The 18,398-nt window shown below is 39.7% G+C and overlaps 2 protein-coding genes across 10 annotated transcripts in view; one reads left to right on the top strand and one right to left on the bottom strand.

The window, feature by feature from the left end:
* LOC117880249 (cyclic nucleotide-binding domain-containing protein 2-like) overlaps positions 1–7,489 on the top strand; it is a 30,497-nt gene extending 23,008 nt beyond the window's left edge. For all 4 annotated transcript variants that reach the window (XM_034776245.1, XM_034776244.1, XM_034776243.1 and 1 more), the window contains exons 12-14: positions 606–685; positions 1,927–2,061; positions 6,539–7,489. In XM_034776245.1, the coding sequence (XP_034632136.1) occupies positions 606–685; positions 1,927–2,061; positions 6,539–6,712 (389 nt within the window). In that variant the 3' untranslated portion in view covers positions 6,713–7,489. The remainder of the gene's footprint in view (positions 1–605; positions 686–1,926; positions 2,062–6,538) is intronic.
* Positions 7,490–7,907: 418 nt separating this feature from the next.
* THUMPD3 (THUMP domain containing 3) lies at positions 7,908–18,059 on the bottom strand. 6 transcript variants are annotated; one of them, XM_034776252.1, is made up of 10 exons: positions 18,014–18,059; positions 17,045–17,375; positions 16,036–16,113; positions 14,929–15,441; positions 13,431–13,561; positions 12,950–13,019; positions 12,415–12,530; positions 12,125–12,235; positions 11,121–11,244; positions 7,908–9,443 (listed from the first exon to the last, which is right to left on the bottom strand). In XM_034776252.1, exons 2-10 carry the CDS (start codon positions 17,300–17,302, stop codon positions 9,312–9,314), a joined length of 1,533 nt encoding a protein of 510 aa, XP_034632143.1. In that variant the 5' UTR covers positions 17,303–17,375; positions 18,014–18,059; the 3' UTR covers positions 7,908–9,311. The 6 variants fall into 6 exon arrangements, with proteins under 6 accessions (XP_034632143.1, XP_034632142.1, XP_034632139.1 ...); XM_034776251.1 differs by having other exon boundaries at positions 17,970–18,014; XM_034776248.1 differs by lacking the exon at positions 18,014–18,059 and adding an exon at positions 17,864–18,001.
* Positions 18,060–18,398: the final 339 nt, after the last annotated feature.

Genomic DNA, 18,398 nt, shown 5'->3' with positions numbered 1-18,398 from the left:
CAGAGAGGAGGGTATATACACAATGCAGTGGTACCTGTATATAGGAAACCTGGTTATAGCGAGTCTTGTCTTAGAGTGAAGGTTCTGAAGTTCTTCACTGCTACCCAGTGGATTTTCACTTTTCCAGTCCCGCTCGGCTAAAACTCTTGGACCTTATCTATGTTACTCTTTTTTTCTTAGCAGAAAGCACTCTAGTGTAGGGAGGCTGTTGGCATTTTAGCCAGTGTTGTCTTGACTTGCTCTGGGAGGCAGGTTTTGCTCCATTTTAGAATCCTGGCCTAAACCCCGACACAGCACCACCTAAATCCCTAGGTGACATTTTCCTGGAGATTAGCCATTGTCCTAACAGCTAATAAGCTCCACAGCCATTGCAAGTTAAAGCAGCCTTATGGTTACTCTGGTTTACACTGGGGGCCAGTTCAGCCCCCGCATTGCGGGAGGTGGAAAGATGCTGATCGTGAGCCTGGGACAGCTATAATAATTTATATGTATTTACATTCATTATAAATAAGTAGTTTAAAAACCAAAGAAGATAAAAATGCAGATTTTGTACATATATATTCTAATTAAATAAGTAAATTTTTTCTTGATTTTTTTTTAATCAGTTCACAAATCTTTGTTGACAAGCAGGACAGAGACTCCTGTGATCATTGCCATAGACACCTTGCTGCAGGGATCTGTGTTTGTGAGTATTCCATACTGAAAGAAAAATGCCTGCCGCCTTGGCTGCCATTAAAAAATGCCTGTGACGCAGTTTACACTCACTGGTGTCGTTTTGTCCATCCATGGTTTACAACATTCACGATGTGCTGCCACAGATTCACTGCTCTGGTACTCAAGATAAATTAAAGCTAGCTTAGGTATGTCTACATGAGCTGCGATCACAGGGATATACCTCTGAATCATCCTTATCAGTCTTTCAAAATGTTAGGAAATCTTGTTGTTCCTTTATTTTATCTCTGATCCTTCTGAGCTGGGACATTTACAAATAGGATTTAAATTTATAGAATATGGTTTTTTCAAGGTTCATTTTCTTCTAAGTAATTTTTAACAAAGGCCTGTCTACTCTAAATATATCTGAGTCAGGGGGTGTGGTTACAACACATTTGATCCCTGACCATGTTACAACATGGTTTAAATTTGTATTGTGGATGGTACTATGCCTCTGTAATTGAACTAGAACTTTGGACAGTCCAAGATTATAATTGTGTAGATGATGTCAAAGTAATGGCAAAAAATGTTTCCCTTGAATTATTTCTCCAACTATATAGGTGTGACATAATTGCAATTCAATTCTTATTTAAGATAGCACTGTTAAAACATTTAAAACTGAGCTTGAGAAAACACTACCAATTGTAGGGAACAATCTTTCAGTGGTTGGGAGCAGATTCAGTAACATACTAGATATCTGATTTCTATGTTTCTTAGATTTATTATGTTAAGCTGGTGGTGGCAGATTCTCCTGTTCATTCAGACACGTGTTCTAGCAAAATGCACTTCTATATGACATTTCTGTATACACTATACTGCAGAGGTGTGACACAAGCTCTCATCAGGTTAGACAACTGCATCATGTCTTGGAGGACAGACGATCTGAAGGGATAAAATCCTGGCCCCACTGAAGTCAATGTCAAAACTCCCATTGACTTGATTGGAACCTGAATTTCACCTGATGCATTTATTAATATATTGGCACTCTCTGGCCAAAGCCCTCTGGGCTCCTAATGCAATATAATTAATAAAATATTGTTACAAATAAAAAGACAACATGGCCCACCAGTAATCAGGATGAACTGCAGCAATGGTAGGAGAATTTGAGTGGACAGATTGTAATGAGCATGGCTTGTGCTGAAAGTGGATAGGGGCAAGAGGCTGGGATTGTGGGTTTGAACAAGTCTGGCTCATTTCAATTTTCTTACCTTTAAGGGACTGTTAGACTTTCTTTTTGAGGATCAGCCAAATTTGTGTGTAGTTAGCAATGGAGCGGAGTGTCTTAAGATCTCAAAGAAGTTTTACCTGCATCATGCCTCCAAAGATCTTCTTCAGAGGCTGCGAAAAAAAGTAAGTATACATTTATTTGTTTTTATGACTACCCATCCTTGCTAAATTGGATTAGCTTTGCATACCTTGTACTGTTTGCACAATTGCACATGTTGTGGAATAATGTTAGGCATTGAAATCATGAATGTGCTTTCAAAAAATCTGAGGAGGTAGAAAGAAATAATTCAGAACATAGCAGTAGTTACTTCAGTGGTTGACAACCTCTGGCATGCAGCTCGCCAGGGTAAGCACCCTGGCGGGCCGGGCCGGTTTGTTTACCTGCTGCATCAGCAGGTTTGGCCGATCGCGGCTCCCAGTGGCCACGGTTCGCCGTCCCAGGCCAATGGGGGCGGCGGGAAGCTGCGGCCAGCACATCCCTTGCCCGCGCCGCTTTCCGCTGCTCCCATTGGCCTGGGACGGCGAACTGCGGCCAGTGGGAGCCGCAATCGGCCGAACCTGCTGAAGCGGCAGGTAAACAAACTGTCCCGGCCCGCCAGGGTGCTTACCCTGGCAAGCCATGTGCCAGAGGTTGCCGACCCCTGAGTTATTTGATTTAACAGTCTTCGAATGAGCATAGCAGCAAAGAAACAGCCAATCGACATGCTCATAAACCACAAGTACAATTTTCTCCTAGGGAGGTATCCTCATCACCCCGCCCCCATCCTTTGACCCCTTTATGCTGGGTAAGAGGGGCCCTAAAAGCTGCTTCAAGCTGGGGAAGGATTGCCCTCCACAGGCACTGTGGTATTCAGCATAAGGCTGCCTCCTGAGGACCCCCTCATTATTCTTGCTGGCTTAGAGGCCCACAGCACTAACCACTACAGAGATCCTGGGGAATGCCATAACCTAGACAGGCCTCGTGTTGCAGCCTAGGATCCAGAGGGTCCACCTACCATAACCTCCTCTCCCATGAGCAGCGGATCTGTGAGTTCTGGGAGTCTTAGCAAACAGCACAGAATGTCACTTCCAAAGTCTTGATTTATAAGCACACAGTGTTTTGAGGGATAGCTCAGTGGTTTGAGCATTGGCCTGCTAAACCCAGGGTTGTGAGTTTAATCCTTGAGGGGGCCACTTAGGGATCTGGGGCAAAATCAGTACTTGGTCCTGCTAGTGAAGGCAGGGGGCTGGACTCGATAACCTTTCAAGGTCCCTTCCAGTTCTAGGAGACAGGATATCTCCAATTTTCACCAGTAGGGTGAAGATGGCCTTGTCGAACGAGTAAGCAAAATCATGCGCTCTAGATGATTTTTTGTCCCATAAAAATAAATCCAAAGGATGGGGCACTGTAGGGTGCCAGGTTTCAGCGGGGTAGCCGTGTTCGTCTGTATCAGCAAAAACAACGAAGAGTCCTTGTGGCACCTTAGAGACTAACAAATTTATTTGGGCATAAGCTTTCGTGGGCTAAAATACATTTCATCAGATGCATGGAGTGAAAAATAAAGTAAGCAGTGTATATATATATATGCAGCACATGAAAAGATGGGAGTTGCCTTACCAAGTGGGGGGCCAATGCAATCAAGGTGGACGTTGCCCATTTCCAACAGTTGACAAGAAGGTGTGAGTATCCGTAGAGGGAGAATTACTTTTTGTAGTGACCCATCCACTCCCAGTCTTTATTCAGGCCTAATTTGATGGTGTCCAGTTTGCAAATTAATTCCAGTTCTGCAGTTTCTCATTGAAGTCTGTTTTTGAAGTTTTTTTAATTGAAGAATTGCCAAAAAAGAGTGTAAGCATCTTCCATTATGTAACATGCAGTCAGGTCTGGCTTGAGATTTTCCTTTTTAAATGAGTCTTCCACAAAGGCTGTTTAGAGTAGAAGCCGTGTTAGTCTGTATCCGCAAAAAGAACAGGAGTACTTGTGGCACCTTAGAGACTAACAAATTTGTTAGTCTCTAAGGTGCCACAAGTACTCCTGTTCTTTTTAAAGGCTGTTTAGGTACCATAAACCTGCCTAGTTTTGTTATGAAAAGTGGATGGTTATTGTGACATGCCAGTATCTGGTGTTGGCCTTCTATTATTAACTTCAACAATGTAGTAACACAAAAACATGGTTTTACCTTCTGCATGCAAGGAGCCCCATTCTGGATTTAGACTCGGGAAGAACACTGGGTGTTTGAGCTGATGGCAGTTTCCTGGTAAACATGAGCTTGTGGGAAAAGGTAGCTACGTTGGGCTATTTTAGAACTTGGGAATTTCCTCCCATCTTCAAGGCATTTTGGTAGCAGACAGGCTCTAATGTTACATGGACAGCAGCCCACCTTTTTCATTTGCTCCAGGAAGCTTCGGTAAGTGACACAAGTTCTGGCAGCATTCATTCACACAGTGTTGTAACTGGCAGTTGTACCTACTTTTGTGAAACGAAACTGTTGCTTGGGCAGCAGTTTGTAGCAAACCTTTAAGTTAAGAACAGGGTTTTGGCCTTATCTTTTTCTCAGTTACAGAACTCAAAATTGTAGTTACTCTTAACTACAGGAAGTTTAATTTATTAATTTTTTTTCTGTACTAACATGAATAGGAGAAACTCAAAGGCTAGGCCGATTGCTATGATGCATATGATAGTTCTATCTGCTTGTGTAGCAGAACTGGGTGCAATTGATAATTTCTTCATTTTTTGAAGGTGTTTTTCTTAGTATAAAATGTTTTTTTTTTTCATATAATCTATCTGCTCTATCTTAGGTATTTATATGGCCCACCAATACCATAGTATTAGGAAACCTCCCAATCTTTAGTATATATTACCTTCGTAATAGCCCTCTAAGGAAGGGAAGTGCTATTATGCCCCTTTTACTGATGGGGAACTGAGGCACAGAGAGGCTAACTGGCTTGCCCTAGGTCACACAGTAAGTCTGTGGTGATACAGGGACTGGAACCCAGGTCTCCTAACTCCAAGGCTAGTGCCCTAACCACTAGGTCATTCTTCCTTTCTGCAGCTACTAGGGAGGGTGCTCATTATTTTTTAACTCTGTAGCCTTTAAAACAATGGGTGCCTTCACTGGGAGCTGCAGGATACACAGCACCTCTGAAAATCATCCCACTTAGGCACCTGAATATGGATTCAGGAGACTCTTTGGGCACCTGATTTTGAAAATGTTGTCCCAGCAGTTATGGTGCTCATTTAGCACTCATTGTAGCTGTTCCTTGTACAAGTTGCATGGTCATCTGTTTTAGAAAATCAGCTAATACTTCATTATGGATTGGAAATAAGATGTAGTCAAACTGGTGTTAGACACTGACCAACTGCTCTGAGGGATTGTAAATACATCTTTAGGTTTTTTGTTTTTGTTTGATTTCTGTCTCAGTCTCTAACAGCATTTCAGTCACTCAGTCTTTTAAATCTAAGTGAGTGGCATTATAGTCTAAAGCTCAGGTATTAAAATGCCAAGAGAAAGCATAGTCAACACACCTTTTCATTTTTCTGTGGTGGATAAACTGATTCCATGTAGTATCTTGTTTAAAACAGATCACTGTCTGCTGTCTGTTAACATAGAGATCCCATGGCACAACTTACCCCCCCAATCAACCAAACCAAGACACTTCACGTGGTTCTCCACCTGGGAGGATGAGTGGACATGATAGATGTTAGTCACATTGCTTAATGCACTACTGGAAGGTGCTCAGATATGATGATGATGAGCACAGTATAATAGTCTATATAGAATGACACCATGAGCTTGCTCCTTTGTCCTTGACCACATTTCCCCTCCTGCTAGCGTAGTACAATATGATCTGCAGCATTTCTTATGGGAGCAGTCAGCTGTAATATATGATTTGTAAAAGCTTTCAGATGAAAGGTGCTCTACATAAATAGAATAATTAAGCACCTTGAGTATGCATGGGGTTAAAATGTGCATTTTCCAAAAGCTATAAAGTTGAAGTAGCTGATTTCAAAACAGCCAAATCTATATATGGACCCTACATATAGGGCTATATATATTTAAGAACTTGTAATGTTTCACTGAAGAAAACTGTTTCAGAGCAAAACTTTACCTTATTTACAGATCCTTCAGCATATAAGTTTATAATGGAAAAAAATTAGATGACAGAATATTCAATTTACATATTTGGTGAATTTTGCCTATTTGTTCAAATTTCTACAACATTTTTGCTGTCAGACTAGCTCATGGCAAACATTCAAACTTGCTGGTGGTTAGCTCATTATATAACAAGTCTTGTGGGCTTGTTTTTGGTACCCTGATTGGTTACCTTATGTAACTAACAACACAAATAACTGTTACAATCGAACATGCAGATTGAAATACTCATTAGTGGAATATTTAATGTTTTTCATAAGTGTTTTGACTTCTAAAGTTTGGCTTCTGACACGCAACTACAAGTCAAAGTCTCATCTGAATTTTTTTGTTGAATTTAGTGAATTCATATGAATTTTCTCACTATACACTCAATGGAAATGAATCATTTTCATAAAGGAAGATGGGGAGGTTTTCACCATGCATTGTGCCTGAGAGATTTTGATTAGGGCCTAATGTCTTTGCCACAGGAACGTTCCTATCCCAGTGAGGCAGAGCTAAAGGAACAGCTGCAGCAGGAGATACAATGGCAGATTTTTCGCAAAGCTGCTTTAAAGAGCACAGTTCAACAGATTGAATTGAAACGCAAACTGCTTCAACATTCCTATATGAGTAAAGGGCTTTACCCATGGTGTAAGAACTGACATGTGCACAAATTTCTGTCAACAGTGAAGCTATAAGATACCAGTCAGTACCCACTAAAGCGGCAAAAAGGTCCATCTCCAGACGCCAAAATCTTGTGAAAGATGGCGGTGTTATTAAATCAAGCCTGTAGTTTCTTCATTTTTAGGGTAGGCTACAATGGTGAAAACTTTCAGGGAACTGTCTTTCCCTGTATTTCTTAAATCATTAAAATGCTCTTTCCTTCATGTTAACGCCCTCTGACAGACATCATCTGTTTTTGAATGATTGGTATCTGTACCATTCTTCTACCCAACTTTATCAACAGGTGAAGGAGCATGAAGTAAGTTTCTTCTAGATAATTAATACACCCTGACTGGGAGTGTCATTGCGGCTGTTATCTACTGATGGTATGCACTTAAGTATGATTGATTGGATTATAAATGACACTGTTTATTGCTGATGCTAACAATAGCATAGTTAGACTTGTGTGGTGTCCTTTGTATAAAAAGGCTATTATTCCATCCGGGAGAGAAATCAGGAAAGGGTCAGAATATTTGCTGCTGGAGAAAATAGTGCATGAAAAATGCAGAATTTGCTGTAGTGAAAAGCAGTAGATACTATTTTATACACTTAGAAGTTGAATCCAAAGTTGTGGAATTCTATAGTCTATATGAACGAACAGGCTGACAGCCTTGAAAAAACAGCAAAGAAGCTGCTATCATGTGTTGTCGCCACCCTGGGTTTTACTTTTAAAATAAACTGCCTTAATTAACCTTTTCAACTGTACTTATTTGTTTTACATTTTCAAACATGACAAAATCATGCTTTAGTGTATGTAACTTAATTGAATCAGAAGTATATTCCCACCTCCAGTTACTTGTTTACTTAAAACAAATTGATTCACTTTCATTGGCAACTGTTTTTATAATTATGTATTTAAAATATTGTAAAATGCCTGTTTTCTATCCTTGGACTCAAATCTGTGAGGACTGCTTTCCTCCTCAGGTGTTAGTGTGTATTTTTTCAAGAAAATATCCTCACTTGATGGTTCAGTCTAGGAGAGAAGGGATGAGTGGCACGTTACTGATTTTATTTGAATCTTTAGTTAAGAAAACTGATAAAATGCATCTTCTGCATTTGAAATATTTAAAGTTACTTTAAGCTTGTTCTTTGTTACAGCTAATGATAGCAAATAAAACTACAACAAATGCAAGATAATCTGTGTTAAGACTTTTTATTATATTCAGGTAAAATCATAAAATAAAAGCTCAGTGCAACAAAGAACTTTTGAGGAACAACAAAACATCCGTGCCCTGTGGCTGAATGTTACATTGCCATGGGACAAACGTGCTTGTAATAGCAAAAGAATTAGAGGGATAGAATACCCTTTTTATTAGAATTGTAATGTTGGTGGTGCTTTATTTCCTATATGAAGAGTCTTGTTCAGTAGGTATTAAGGGCTGCATGAAAGTCTACTACAGAACAAGAAATGGTGAATGAATGTAACTAAGACAGGAAAATCCTAAAGAACCTAACTCTTATCCAAAACATCTAGAACTTGAATATTTACTCTTCCACCCTTAAACACTTTCAACAGTGAAGGATGGCATGAACTCTTTGAAGAAGATGATTGACAAACTGGTAACTATCATTTTACCCCAGTACAAGAGGGATGGCAGCCTTGAGAAACACTTACTGTACATTTACAGTAGGGACAAAAAAATCACTTTTAGAGCTTGCATTCCTCCAACTGTTACCACATTCCCGTTGAGGTGGTGGCATAGCTAAATCATCTTTTAGTCAGCCTGTTGAATTCAAATGTATCTCAGCCATCATGTTCTAGTCTAAATCTGTCCACCCAAACATAAGAAATATGCAGTAGTATATGAAGAGTGCTACAGTATTTCACAATTTTTTAAATTAAACAAACACTTTGCTAAGGCCCCTTTTTACATTTCTCTACCCCACCTACAGCAGGGATATATAATACGTAAACATTTACTGAATTAGCACTTAGTTGAGGTAGCAGGTGAGAACAGAGGCAACAGTATCAAGGTACTGTAGTGCAAAGCAGATGCCATTTCTAGCAAAACATAAATGGAGGCACTACTTTGTGTTAGTCTTATTACATTTTGGCAATGCTATTAACTAATGAAACAAAAAGGAGACATCTCTCCATTGGAAAAAAATCTTTCCATAAAGCAACACTATTACCAAAAAACTCCTCTAACTAAAGACAGCCAAGAAGACAGTCTTCAGTAGTCTTATACATTAGCAGTTTAAGATCTTCACACACATTCTACCATTTTGCAAAGTTACCCTGCTAGTTCCCGTGTGAATATGAAAACATGTACATTTAAGTGAAAAATGTCACAAACATGGTAAAGCAGATTCATATACACAGGAAAGAATTAGTAATTCTGTTGGTGGATTTGCTTTTTTTCTACTTGGTTTCAAATAAAATAAAAAGGTTCCAGAGTACACAGTGGAAATGACGCTTTTCAAGCTGATTCTTGGACCAGTATTCTCAACAGAAATCTACGGCATACACTCTAGCAAACAGCTTTCCAAGAAATTCAGGCAAGTGGATGCTGCTTGATATGTTTGCTGACAAGTGGGTTACCAGTATGATCTTTTCTCTCCTGCTCTTTCCAAGGTACGTTTCAGAAGATAAACTGCAGCATGAAGTCCCCCTACATTCACCCAGACTGTATGACCCTTTTGCCACAAGTGTCCCATTTTTGACAAGGCCTACAATGAAAAAAAAAAAAAAAAGTGAAAATTAGTATAGGTGGAGCTGAAGCCTATGAATAAGGTTGTCTAACAATTTCCATTATGAGCCTCTGTGTTCAGAGACTAATTTTTGCCAAACTTTAATAATTGAAAGGTGAAATTTTCTAGGCAATTTTCATTCTTCCTTGAGTGATTTTTTTTTTTTTAAAGCTTCAGTGAAAATTATTCTATTTCCAAGAATGAGGTTAGGGGAAGTGATAGCTGCACCAATGTTAAAAAATCTGCCAAACATTTCTTTTAGCACTTTCCATGCATTGGAGCAGGAACTTTGAAATGTAAAAATATTAATGTTGCAAAATTAGGAAATGCTAGAATTAAAGTTGCCCATGCAACCTTCATTTAGTGCCTTGGGTGTGTGCACTGATATTCTGATATGATCACATACTGTTTTTGTACAGAACCCTTGCCTCTTTCTGTACACAGGATGAACAGTGAATTAGGTAGAAGCATGCAAGAAGAGAAAGCAAGTTTTCTTGTGTTAAGATACAGGTCTAGAAAAGCTGTGTTCTATTCCTGGCTCTGCCATGGACTTCCTATATGATGTGCATCAAGACTATCATAATGCACATATGCAAGGGGGTTGAATTAAGGTTGCACGAGCAATTTTAATTCCCATATTTCCTAACTTACGTGCTTGACTCTGCTACCTTAATGTTCTTATTATCATTTTGTGTAAGTTTATTATATTCTCCTTCACTTTTGGGATGTACAGGTCAAACACTTGGGGATCCTGAATGTGTAAGTAGTTGCACTTAAATTGCTTTTCTGACCTATTCACAGTTGAACAGTGTGGCATATGTTATGTTTTAGTAATTCACTTCACCCATTAGGCTTCAGTGACCTGCAAGACAGTTTTCCTAGGCTTTTTGAGTGGAAGGAGCAAAGGACAAATATATGAAGAGAATCAGTTAGTTTTGGAATTGGGCTGATTTTTTTAAGGGAGCTGGGAGATATGGTGGGGTGTATTATTTTTTTCCCCAAGAGTGTCTGAAGATATTTCAGTTAGCATGTGTGTGCTTTTAGTTTTTGTAACATGCCTAGAAATCTGAAAGACAATAGAAAAGGAAGTCAAATTTGAAAGGTAAATTTATCTAAATTTGTAGTAATGATTCAGATTTGACCTGGATGACATGGTGTATCAACAGTTTCTATACAGACAATATACACCTCTACCCCGATATAACGCTGTCCTCGGGAGCCAAAAAATCTTACCGCGTTATAGGTGAAACCGGCGTTATATCGAACTTGCTTTGATCCACCGGAGTGCACAGCCCTGGCCCCTGGAGTGCTGCTTTACCGGCCGCGTTATATCGGGGTTGAGGTGTACTGTCAGAAGCATGACTTTTACATGTTTTTTATTAAGTTCATCCTTGTAATTTAGGTCTAATCACTTCTAAAACTTAAACAGCAGAAATCTATTCCTTAGAAAGGGAGGTGAATCTGTAAGGTGACTACTGCAGAAGAGAGTCTAGCATCCAGTTTAGAAAGAACATTTTAAATTTGAATATCAGTTCATTTTGAACACAATTTTAGCCCTGATGCATAAGTTGACTTTTCTCTGTCTTTGAGGGGGTTTGTAAGAATTAAAAAAAAAATCATTAAAAAACGCCTAAGAACTAATCTGTGATTCTATACCTTGGCAAAACATTTCCTGTCTTGGGTAAGTAGTACAGCTCTCCCTGTCCCAGGCCTGCAGATGCGACTCATCTCCAAAAGGCAAGCTGGGTAGAGATCCCAGTTCTTCTTTTTAGATCCTATCCTAGAACGAAAATTTTGACTTGTACAGTGAGCAGGCTGCTGCAGAGCAGTTGAAAACAGTTCATTTTCAGTTAGTCTTTCTTGCATGGGTTAGTTTGAGCATTTTTCCTTTTCCTTTCCACCTTTACTTCCAATAAAAGGACATATTACTAATGCTCCACTGCATCAGTTAGTTTATCAAGTAATTAAATTACCTCATAGAAAAAGCACTCAAGTGCCTTTTCTAGTAGTAAGGCAGCTTTCTCTAAAAGCTATAGCAACAGCAACATGGTTAAGTTACAAACATCTAGCAACTACAAGTGACTTGCAATCCTCTCTCCATCCCAACCACTCTTCCCAAATCTAGGTCCTTGAATTAATAAGCAGGTCTGGCTCTCAGACAAATCACTGAAATACATAAGTTGCCTCTATTTCATGGAAGGTTCCAATACATTACTTGAATTAAAAAGTGATTCTGAATGTCTTGTAACTGTATGCACTTTAATGAAATAAGGGCTTTTATCAATATTTCCTGAATATATTTATTAGGAGTCAAGGTGTTCTATGAAACCCTCCAAAAACACAATGATATAAAAGCCACCATGAAACTGGCAGAAGCTTTTGTAATCTATATCTTAAAACTGCTACACGGATTAGTTTGAAAATTAGAAATGCTTGGATTAAACATTGTATACCATGTTTCAAAGTAAAGTGAATTTTCAGAATTTGTGAAGTGTTTTGAAGTTGTTGAAGCCTATAAAAGTACTGATAAGAATTATGGCAGAGTCTGAGAGCCTGAAAATTCTAGCAGACCTTTAGTGATAGTAGCAATAGGAAATGCTGCTGCATGGTTCAGTCAAATATAGTAACCTTAAAAACTATTTCAAAATGATGATTTGCACCTCTTTCCAAATGGCATGTCTGTTACAATAACATCCACAGAGCTGGTCCTCAAGGGGAGATTGCAGATATCCCACTGAATGGTATCGATGGGTATGCCCCAAGAAGTACCACTGCAAATAAAGGCATTCAATATCAGGCATGATTTATTACTTCGAAAAGGTTTTTCAAATAAAAAATACCCATGGTATTATGTCAAACAGGAATATATTAAAACCAAAATGAAACAAATCCATGAGAAAGGGATTTCTTTATACAACCAGCTTGCCACAAATCCACGTACACTTCTTACCTTTCTTTATTCTGATTTTTCTTCAACAAAGAACAGATATTATTTGCTGCTCTTTTCACAGCCTGTGGATTGTTATCACCTGCAATATGATAACAGCTAGGCCACTCAGTAGCCCCCTGAAAATGGAAAAAAAATTGATTAAAATCTGTTATGCTGGAATTGGTGAATTAAAATGAGCCAAAGAAACAGCAACCTACCTGTAAATGGCAGAATAAAGCAGTAACTGTCAACTTTCAGCTTCAATATTCCTTGTAATATATCCATTTCATATATCATGCATTTTCAATGACCTGACAATGCTCTGGGATTTAGTTTCTTCCCTCTGCAGCTTGCATGAGGAAGGTGAAGCCACTAAGAGTAAGTATATTTGTAGTAGTTTGAAAGTTGAGGAGATCTTTGATGTTTGGCTGCTTTACTTGCTGAGTATCAGTAAGCTACCCAGCATGTATTTGAGTCATTTAAAATATACAGGATTCAGTTACGTCACTGTTTAGGCCACTTTCCTAATTTAAATAAAGAACAAAAGAAGGATTACCTCTATTGGTATAGCCCCCGTTCCACTCATTGGATCAATTATAATGTCAGTTGGCTGAGGATCACAGAGCCTGAAGAACAGAAGAAACTATATTAAAGGAAAGTTTTAACAGATGCAAAAGTTTCTACAGACAAGGTAAACTGGAGAACTACTTAAATTCTTCAAATTATAGTATTCCCATAAAGTAAGGAAATGTTAGTAACCACTTGGAAACAATGTTTAGTTAACTTTATATACAGTGACATATAAGGATACCATTAACAAAGTGTTATGAGCACAGGCTATGGTCAATGCACGCTTTTCCCCCTGGGCTGCAAAATGATAGTGATTATAAATCATTACAAAATGTTCATGATGTTTGTTTGAACTCTGTTTGTTTATAATTAAAAGGGACTTTTCAGAAAATAATCAAGTAGCTTAGTTTCTAGAACAACATTACATGGCAATTAAAAATAATACACAACTAAGTGACTGCACTGACCTGAGCATACCATAAGCAAGGGTGGAGCGAAGAGTTGTGGGTCCAAAATGTGTAATATTTCTTCTGTGAAGACTCTCTTCAGTTAATGCAATGCCCACCACTACTTCATTATTGTGAATGTTCAAGAGAACCTAGGATAAAGTTAACAACTACTATGTAGGAGTAACAGAAATTTTAAATAGTGTACTTCAATATTTACACTGTGCTTTAGTCTTACAGGATTCTTTCCAAGTAGTAGTAATGTTTATGAAGAGTTTTGAGATCTTGGAAGAAAAGTGCTGTGTGAGTGTTCAAGTTCATTAATAATATTTTGGGGTCTGTCTAAAGCTCATTATTATTGCACATACATTTTTTTTTAAATCCAAGATTTCAAAGCACTCAACATTAAGCTAAATGCTCCTCTGAAGTAAGTAAATAATAAAATGAGGCTATGAAGCAGATATTGGGTAAGTGACTTGCCCAAGGTCACCATGTATTAGTGGCAAATCAACAATTAAAAACCAGTTCTTCTGGTTCCAGTAGCATACCCTAACCAGTAGGGAACACTGAGAATTGTATTCAAGGATACTGAGCCAACATAAATGCTTCATTTCAGGTCTCTCCCTCACTCTGCCCCATACACACAAAAAATGGGGGGAAGGATAGCTCAGTGGTTTGAGCATTGGCCTGCTAAACCCAGGGTTGTGAGTTCAATCCTTGATGGGGCCACTTGGGGATCTGGGGCAAAATTAGTACTTGGCCCTGCTAGTGAAGGCAGGGGGCTGGACTCAATGACCTTCCAAGGTCCCTTCCAGTTCTAGGAGATGGGAGATCTCCATTAATTATTATTTATTAATGTTCATTTAAGATTGAACCTAATTTCCAAGTCTCCAACTTCCCATAATGAGAAACCACAAGTTGACAATAACTACTCAGTACCTGATATGAATATTTTTTCCTGTCCAGTTGGTTCATGCACATATATCATAGATTCTAAGGCCAGAAAGGACTACTGTGATCATCTAGACTGCTTTCCTGCTAACACGGGCCATAGGACTTCCCTGAATTAATTCCTGTTTGAACTAGAGTAGCTCTTTTAGAAAAGCATCCAATTTTGATTTAAAAATTGCCAGTGATTGAGAATACACCACAATCCTCATAAATTGGTACAACGGTTAATTACACTATTAAAAATTTACACCTTATTTCCAGTCTGAATTTATCTAGCTTCAACTTCCAGCTATTGGATCTTATTATACCTTTGCCCAGTAGACTGAAGAGCTCACTATCAAATTTATGTTATCTATGTGGGTATTTATAAACTGTGATTAATTTTATTCTAAGAAATCAAATTTATGTCATTGCTTCTACTATGAAACAACTTTCTCCCCTGGAGCGGAAGTGTCATATAAACATATTGGCTTAAGCAAAGATACATGAAGGCTCTGAAGTAAAGCAGCAACTCATTTATAGGTGTAAATATATGTGAATATTATTGAAAAATACTGGTGCATTGTACCTCGACATCAAAGTTGGTCATGTCAGCCTTCCACTGGAAGTAATCTTGCACAGCTCCACCAAAATCTCTTGCTGCATCATTCGATGTAAAACAATGTTTGTCACCTGCTCTATTGCATGTAACACGGAATTTCAGCACCTGAGCTTCTACTTCACCTTTCTTGCAGTCGCCAGCTTGGTTTTCATTTCCAGTTATAGTCGGGAATTCATCTTTGCCATCTGATTGGTCATCTGCTAGGATCATTTCCTGTGTCTTTTCTGTGTTCTGTTCAGCAGATTTCAAGCTTGGGGTATTTTGTGCGTGGTCAAGCAACTCTTTATCAGCATCTTTTTGATTTGCTCTGTCCTTTCCTCCATCATCATACAGCTTTTCTTTGCTTGCACCATTCTGTTGATTTTGTTTTTTATGTTTTGTCTTTCTCTTCTTTAGGCTGGTATTTAACTTCCATACTTTCAAAGGGTCAGTCCAGGGCAGTTTTTTAGCCAGGTCCTCCAAATCCTTTAGAGCATCTTCCTATACAAGATCACAGGACGACCAGAATATTCAATAATGTGTTTTGGCAAATTTTATAGGCAACTTTCAAATACTACTGGGTGACCTGGGGTAAGTCACATCTCACCCCCCGTGTCTGTTTCCTCATCGGTGAAAAGGGGATAATGAGACTTACCTCCCTCTGTAAAGCACTTTGAGATTTAGTGATGAAAAGGAATGCATATTATTATTATTTAAAGGACTAAGAAGTCATTATTTAAAGGACTGTCTATAGTCAATTTTGATAATGCACCTCAATCTGACCCGCAACACCCCATCTACTCCAATCCTGGACTTTGCCTGAGCAAAATATGCAACTAATATGGAATAGTGCTAGACTACCGGGTGGTTCTTTCATTTGAACAAACATTTAAGAGGAACCTAGAAAGTATATGGCATACAAAATAAAAATGATCCCAGCCCCCAAGTCTAAACAATTTTAAATCTATTCTTACATGGAAAAAAAAATCCTCATCCAGGAATTTCCTTATGAAGAAATGAATGTTTATTTTTTATTTTCATTTATTTAAAAAATAATCACAACTATCTGAAGATCTGGGTACAAAGACAGCTTACCTTAGTTTCTTTAAACTGATAATCTGTAAACTCCTGAACAACAACAAATAAATTATCCACTGATCTTAAACGATGAACCTAAAATAAATTACAAACAATGGTAATGTTAGTAGCCATATGTAAATGTCTGTAATTAAAACTTGGTCTGGTTATATGTAGACTTAAGGTACAGCAGTGCAACTATTTTGAGCCTGGATATTTGATGCTTTAATATTGTAAAAACGCAACATATTTTTAGTTTCTGTAATTCTTTTTCCACTACTATTGTTTGTGTGCACATAGCTCCTTTTCAGCACCACATGTGATCATCACAAAAACGTAAGTTAGAACAGGGAGAAAAACTCCTTGCACTGTTTCAGGGTACTTGCTTCTGACTTCATTTACTGTTGTGGAAGAAAAAAAAATGTGAACTTAGTTCTTGAACTGTAAGTAAAGGAGGGAAGGGTTTTTAAATAAATTTGTATTCAAATATATATTAATTGGTAGATTTTAATACTAGAATGTTTTGATAATGATGGGGGGGACAAATTTATATTTTTAAAAATTCATTTCATGTTTAGTCACAACGGTCAAGGGAATAGAAATAATAGGATATCTATGATATTTTTAAAAAAATCTACAAGTTGTGTAGTTTGCAGTTTAATAGAAGTCATGTTTGAGTCCAGGGGTGGCTGCATTTCAGCTGTAGGTGAAATATTTGCTGAATATACTGAATTAGTAAGGATGAAAAAGGATGAAAAGCATTATATATCATTAATTGCAGAGGATCATAACATTAGAAATGACTCCAGCACTACCTCTGAAGAATGAACACTCAATTGTTAGCATTCATAATATTCAATCCATATACAGAAAATCACTAATTGACCATTTAGAACATGCCTGTACATCCAAGGATAAATGTGTATTTTAGCGGGGACAGAAGGCCAGCCCCAGCCTGAAGAGTAAGAAAGGAATACTAATAAACTTCTAAACTAGAAAAATTACCCAAGGAACAAAACATGCAAACCTGTGAAAGTTTCTCTACTGAAATTTCAAAATAGATTTTCCCTCGGTCCTTGCTTATTCTGGACTGTGATCCTAATTTCTCTTTCACTTCATCTGCTGCTGTCAACTCAAAGCCAGTTGGGACAGTAGCTCCAATAGTGACCACGATATCTTTCAGGCTTGAGGTGGGATCACTTTCTAAATTTTCAGTTAAAGGTTTATGGGTATCATCGAGGTTCACTTCAGCTAAGGTGTCAGAAGCCTCTTCAGTATCTGACATTTTGACAGCACTTCAGACCCCCGTGCGGGTCTATTATGTACCGAACGATTGTAATGTAGCGGCAGTAGCAGTTCTGCAAAGAAAAACATGGCCTAAGCATGACATAGAGGAGTCAACTTGTAATGCTACTCATCTGGGCGAGGAGGGGCTGAATAAATACCAGTGTGTTTTAAGCCGGGTCACCCAGCTGTCAAACCGTATGTATTTTGAGCCTGGACTAAGCTAAGGCCTTCACCATGCAAGGGGAACACTCCTACCAACAGCCAGCACTCTTTGAAGCCGCTTGTTGAGGGTAATGCTGCCCGAGCAGCCGGGGGATCTCCCCGCCACCCACCCCCCGGGCTCTTTGGGAGGGGGCGGGACGCGCTCCCCCCTTTCCCGCCCCCCGGGGCTGAGAGCAGCGCGCGGCCTGGCGGGTAGCCCCTCACAGAAACTTCACCTCAGAGACCGGGCTGGACACGGCTTCACCGAGTGTCCCGTGCCGCCCGGGCCCCGCTGCCGCCCGGCCTGTCCTGGGGGGTTCCCCCTCCCGGGCTCCCCACTTTCCCTAGGGCCGCTCACCCCCAACCCGCTCCCAGGGGACGCTGCTCTCCTGGACCCCCCCGGCCGAGCTGCCTGCCAAGGACACAGCTCTGGCCGCCCCAGTGCTGGAGGGGGATACACCGACACCGGTAACCAGGCACCGCACGTCTTAGTTCCCGCCTGAGGCACCTGCAACGCTACTTCCGGTTCCGGGACGTCAAGCGCCGTCAAGCACTTCCGGGTCAGTCCCCCTCTGCTTCCCCGACGTGAGTGCGTGCGACGCAGGCGCCTAGTTGCACGCTCACGCGCTTTGCTCGGTTGTGGCCCGTTGTTATGGCAACCAGGCGGCCCACCAGGCTTGAAGGGTGTTTGCTCCTGAGCCTGCCCGGCCGGTCGGCTCAGCGCGTCTTGGAATTGCAGGGCCCGCGGCAGACGTGGCCTTGGGGCCTAATCGAGTAGATTGATGGGCGCTAGAGCGGGTTCCCTCCTCAGTCCCCCACCCGCCGCTCACCTGTTCACCCCCGTGCCTACCCCTCACCCCTATGACGCCGACTTCCCCTCTGCTGGGTGGGTG

Source organism: Trachemys scripta, chromosome 7 (genome assembly GCF_013100865.1).
Source record: "Trachemys scripta elegans isolate TJP31775 chromosome 7, CAS_Tse_1.0, whole genome shotgun sequence".
Classification (NCBI taxonomy): domain Eukaryota; kingdom Metazoa; phylum Chordata; order Testudines; family Emydidae; genus Trachemys; species Trachemys scripta.
The sequence above is the reverse complement of the archived record's forward strand: the minus strand, read 5'-3'. Positions and strand labels throughout refer to the sequence as shown.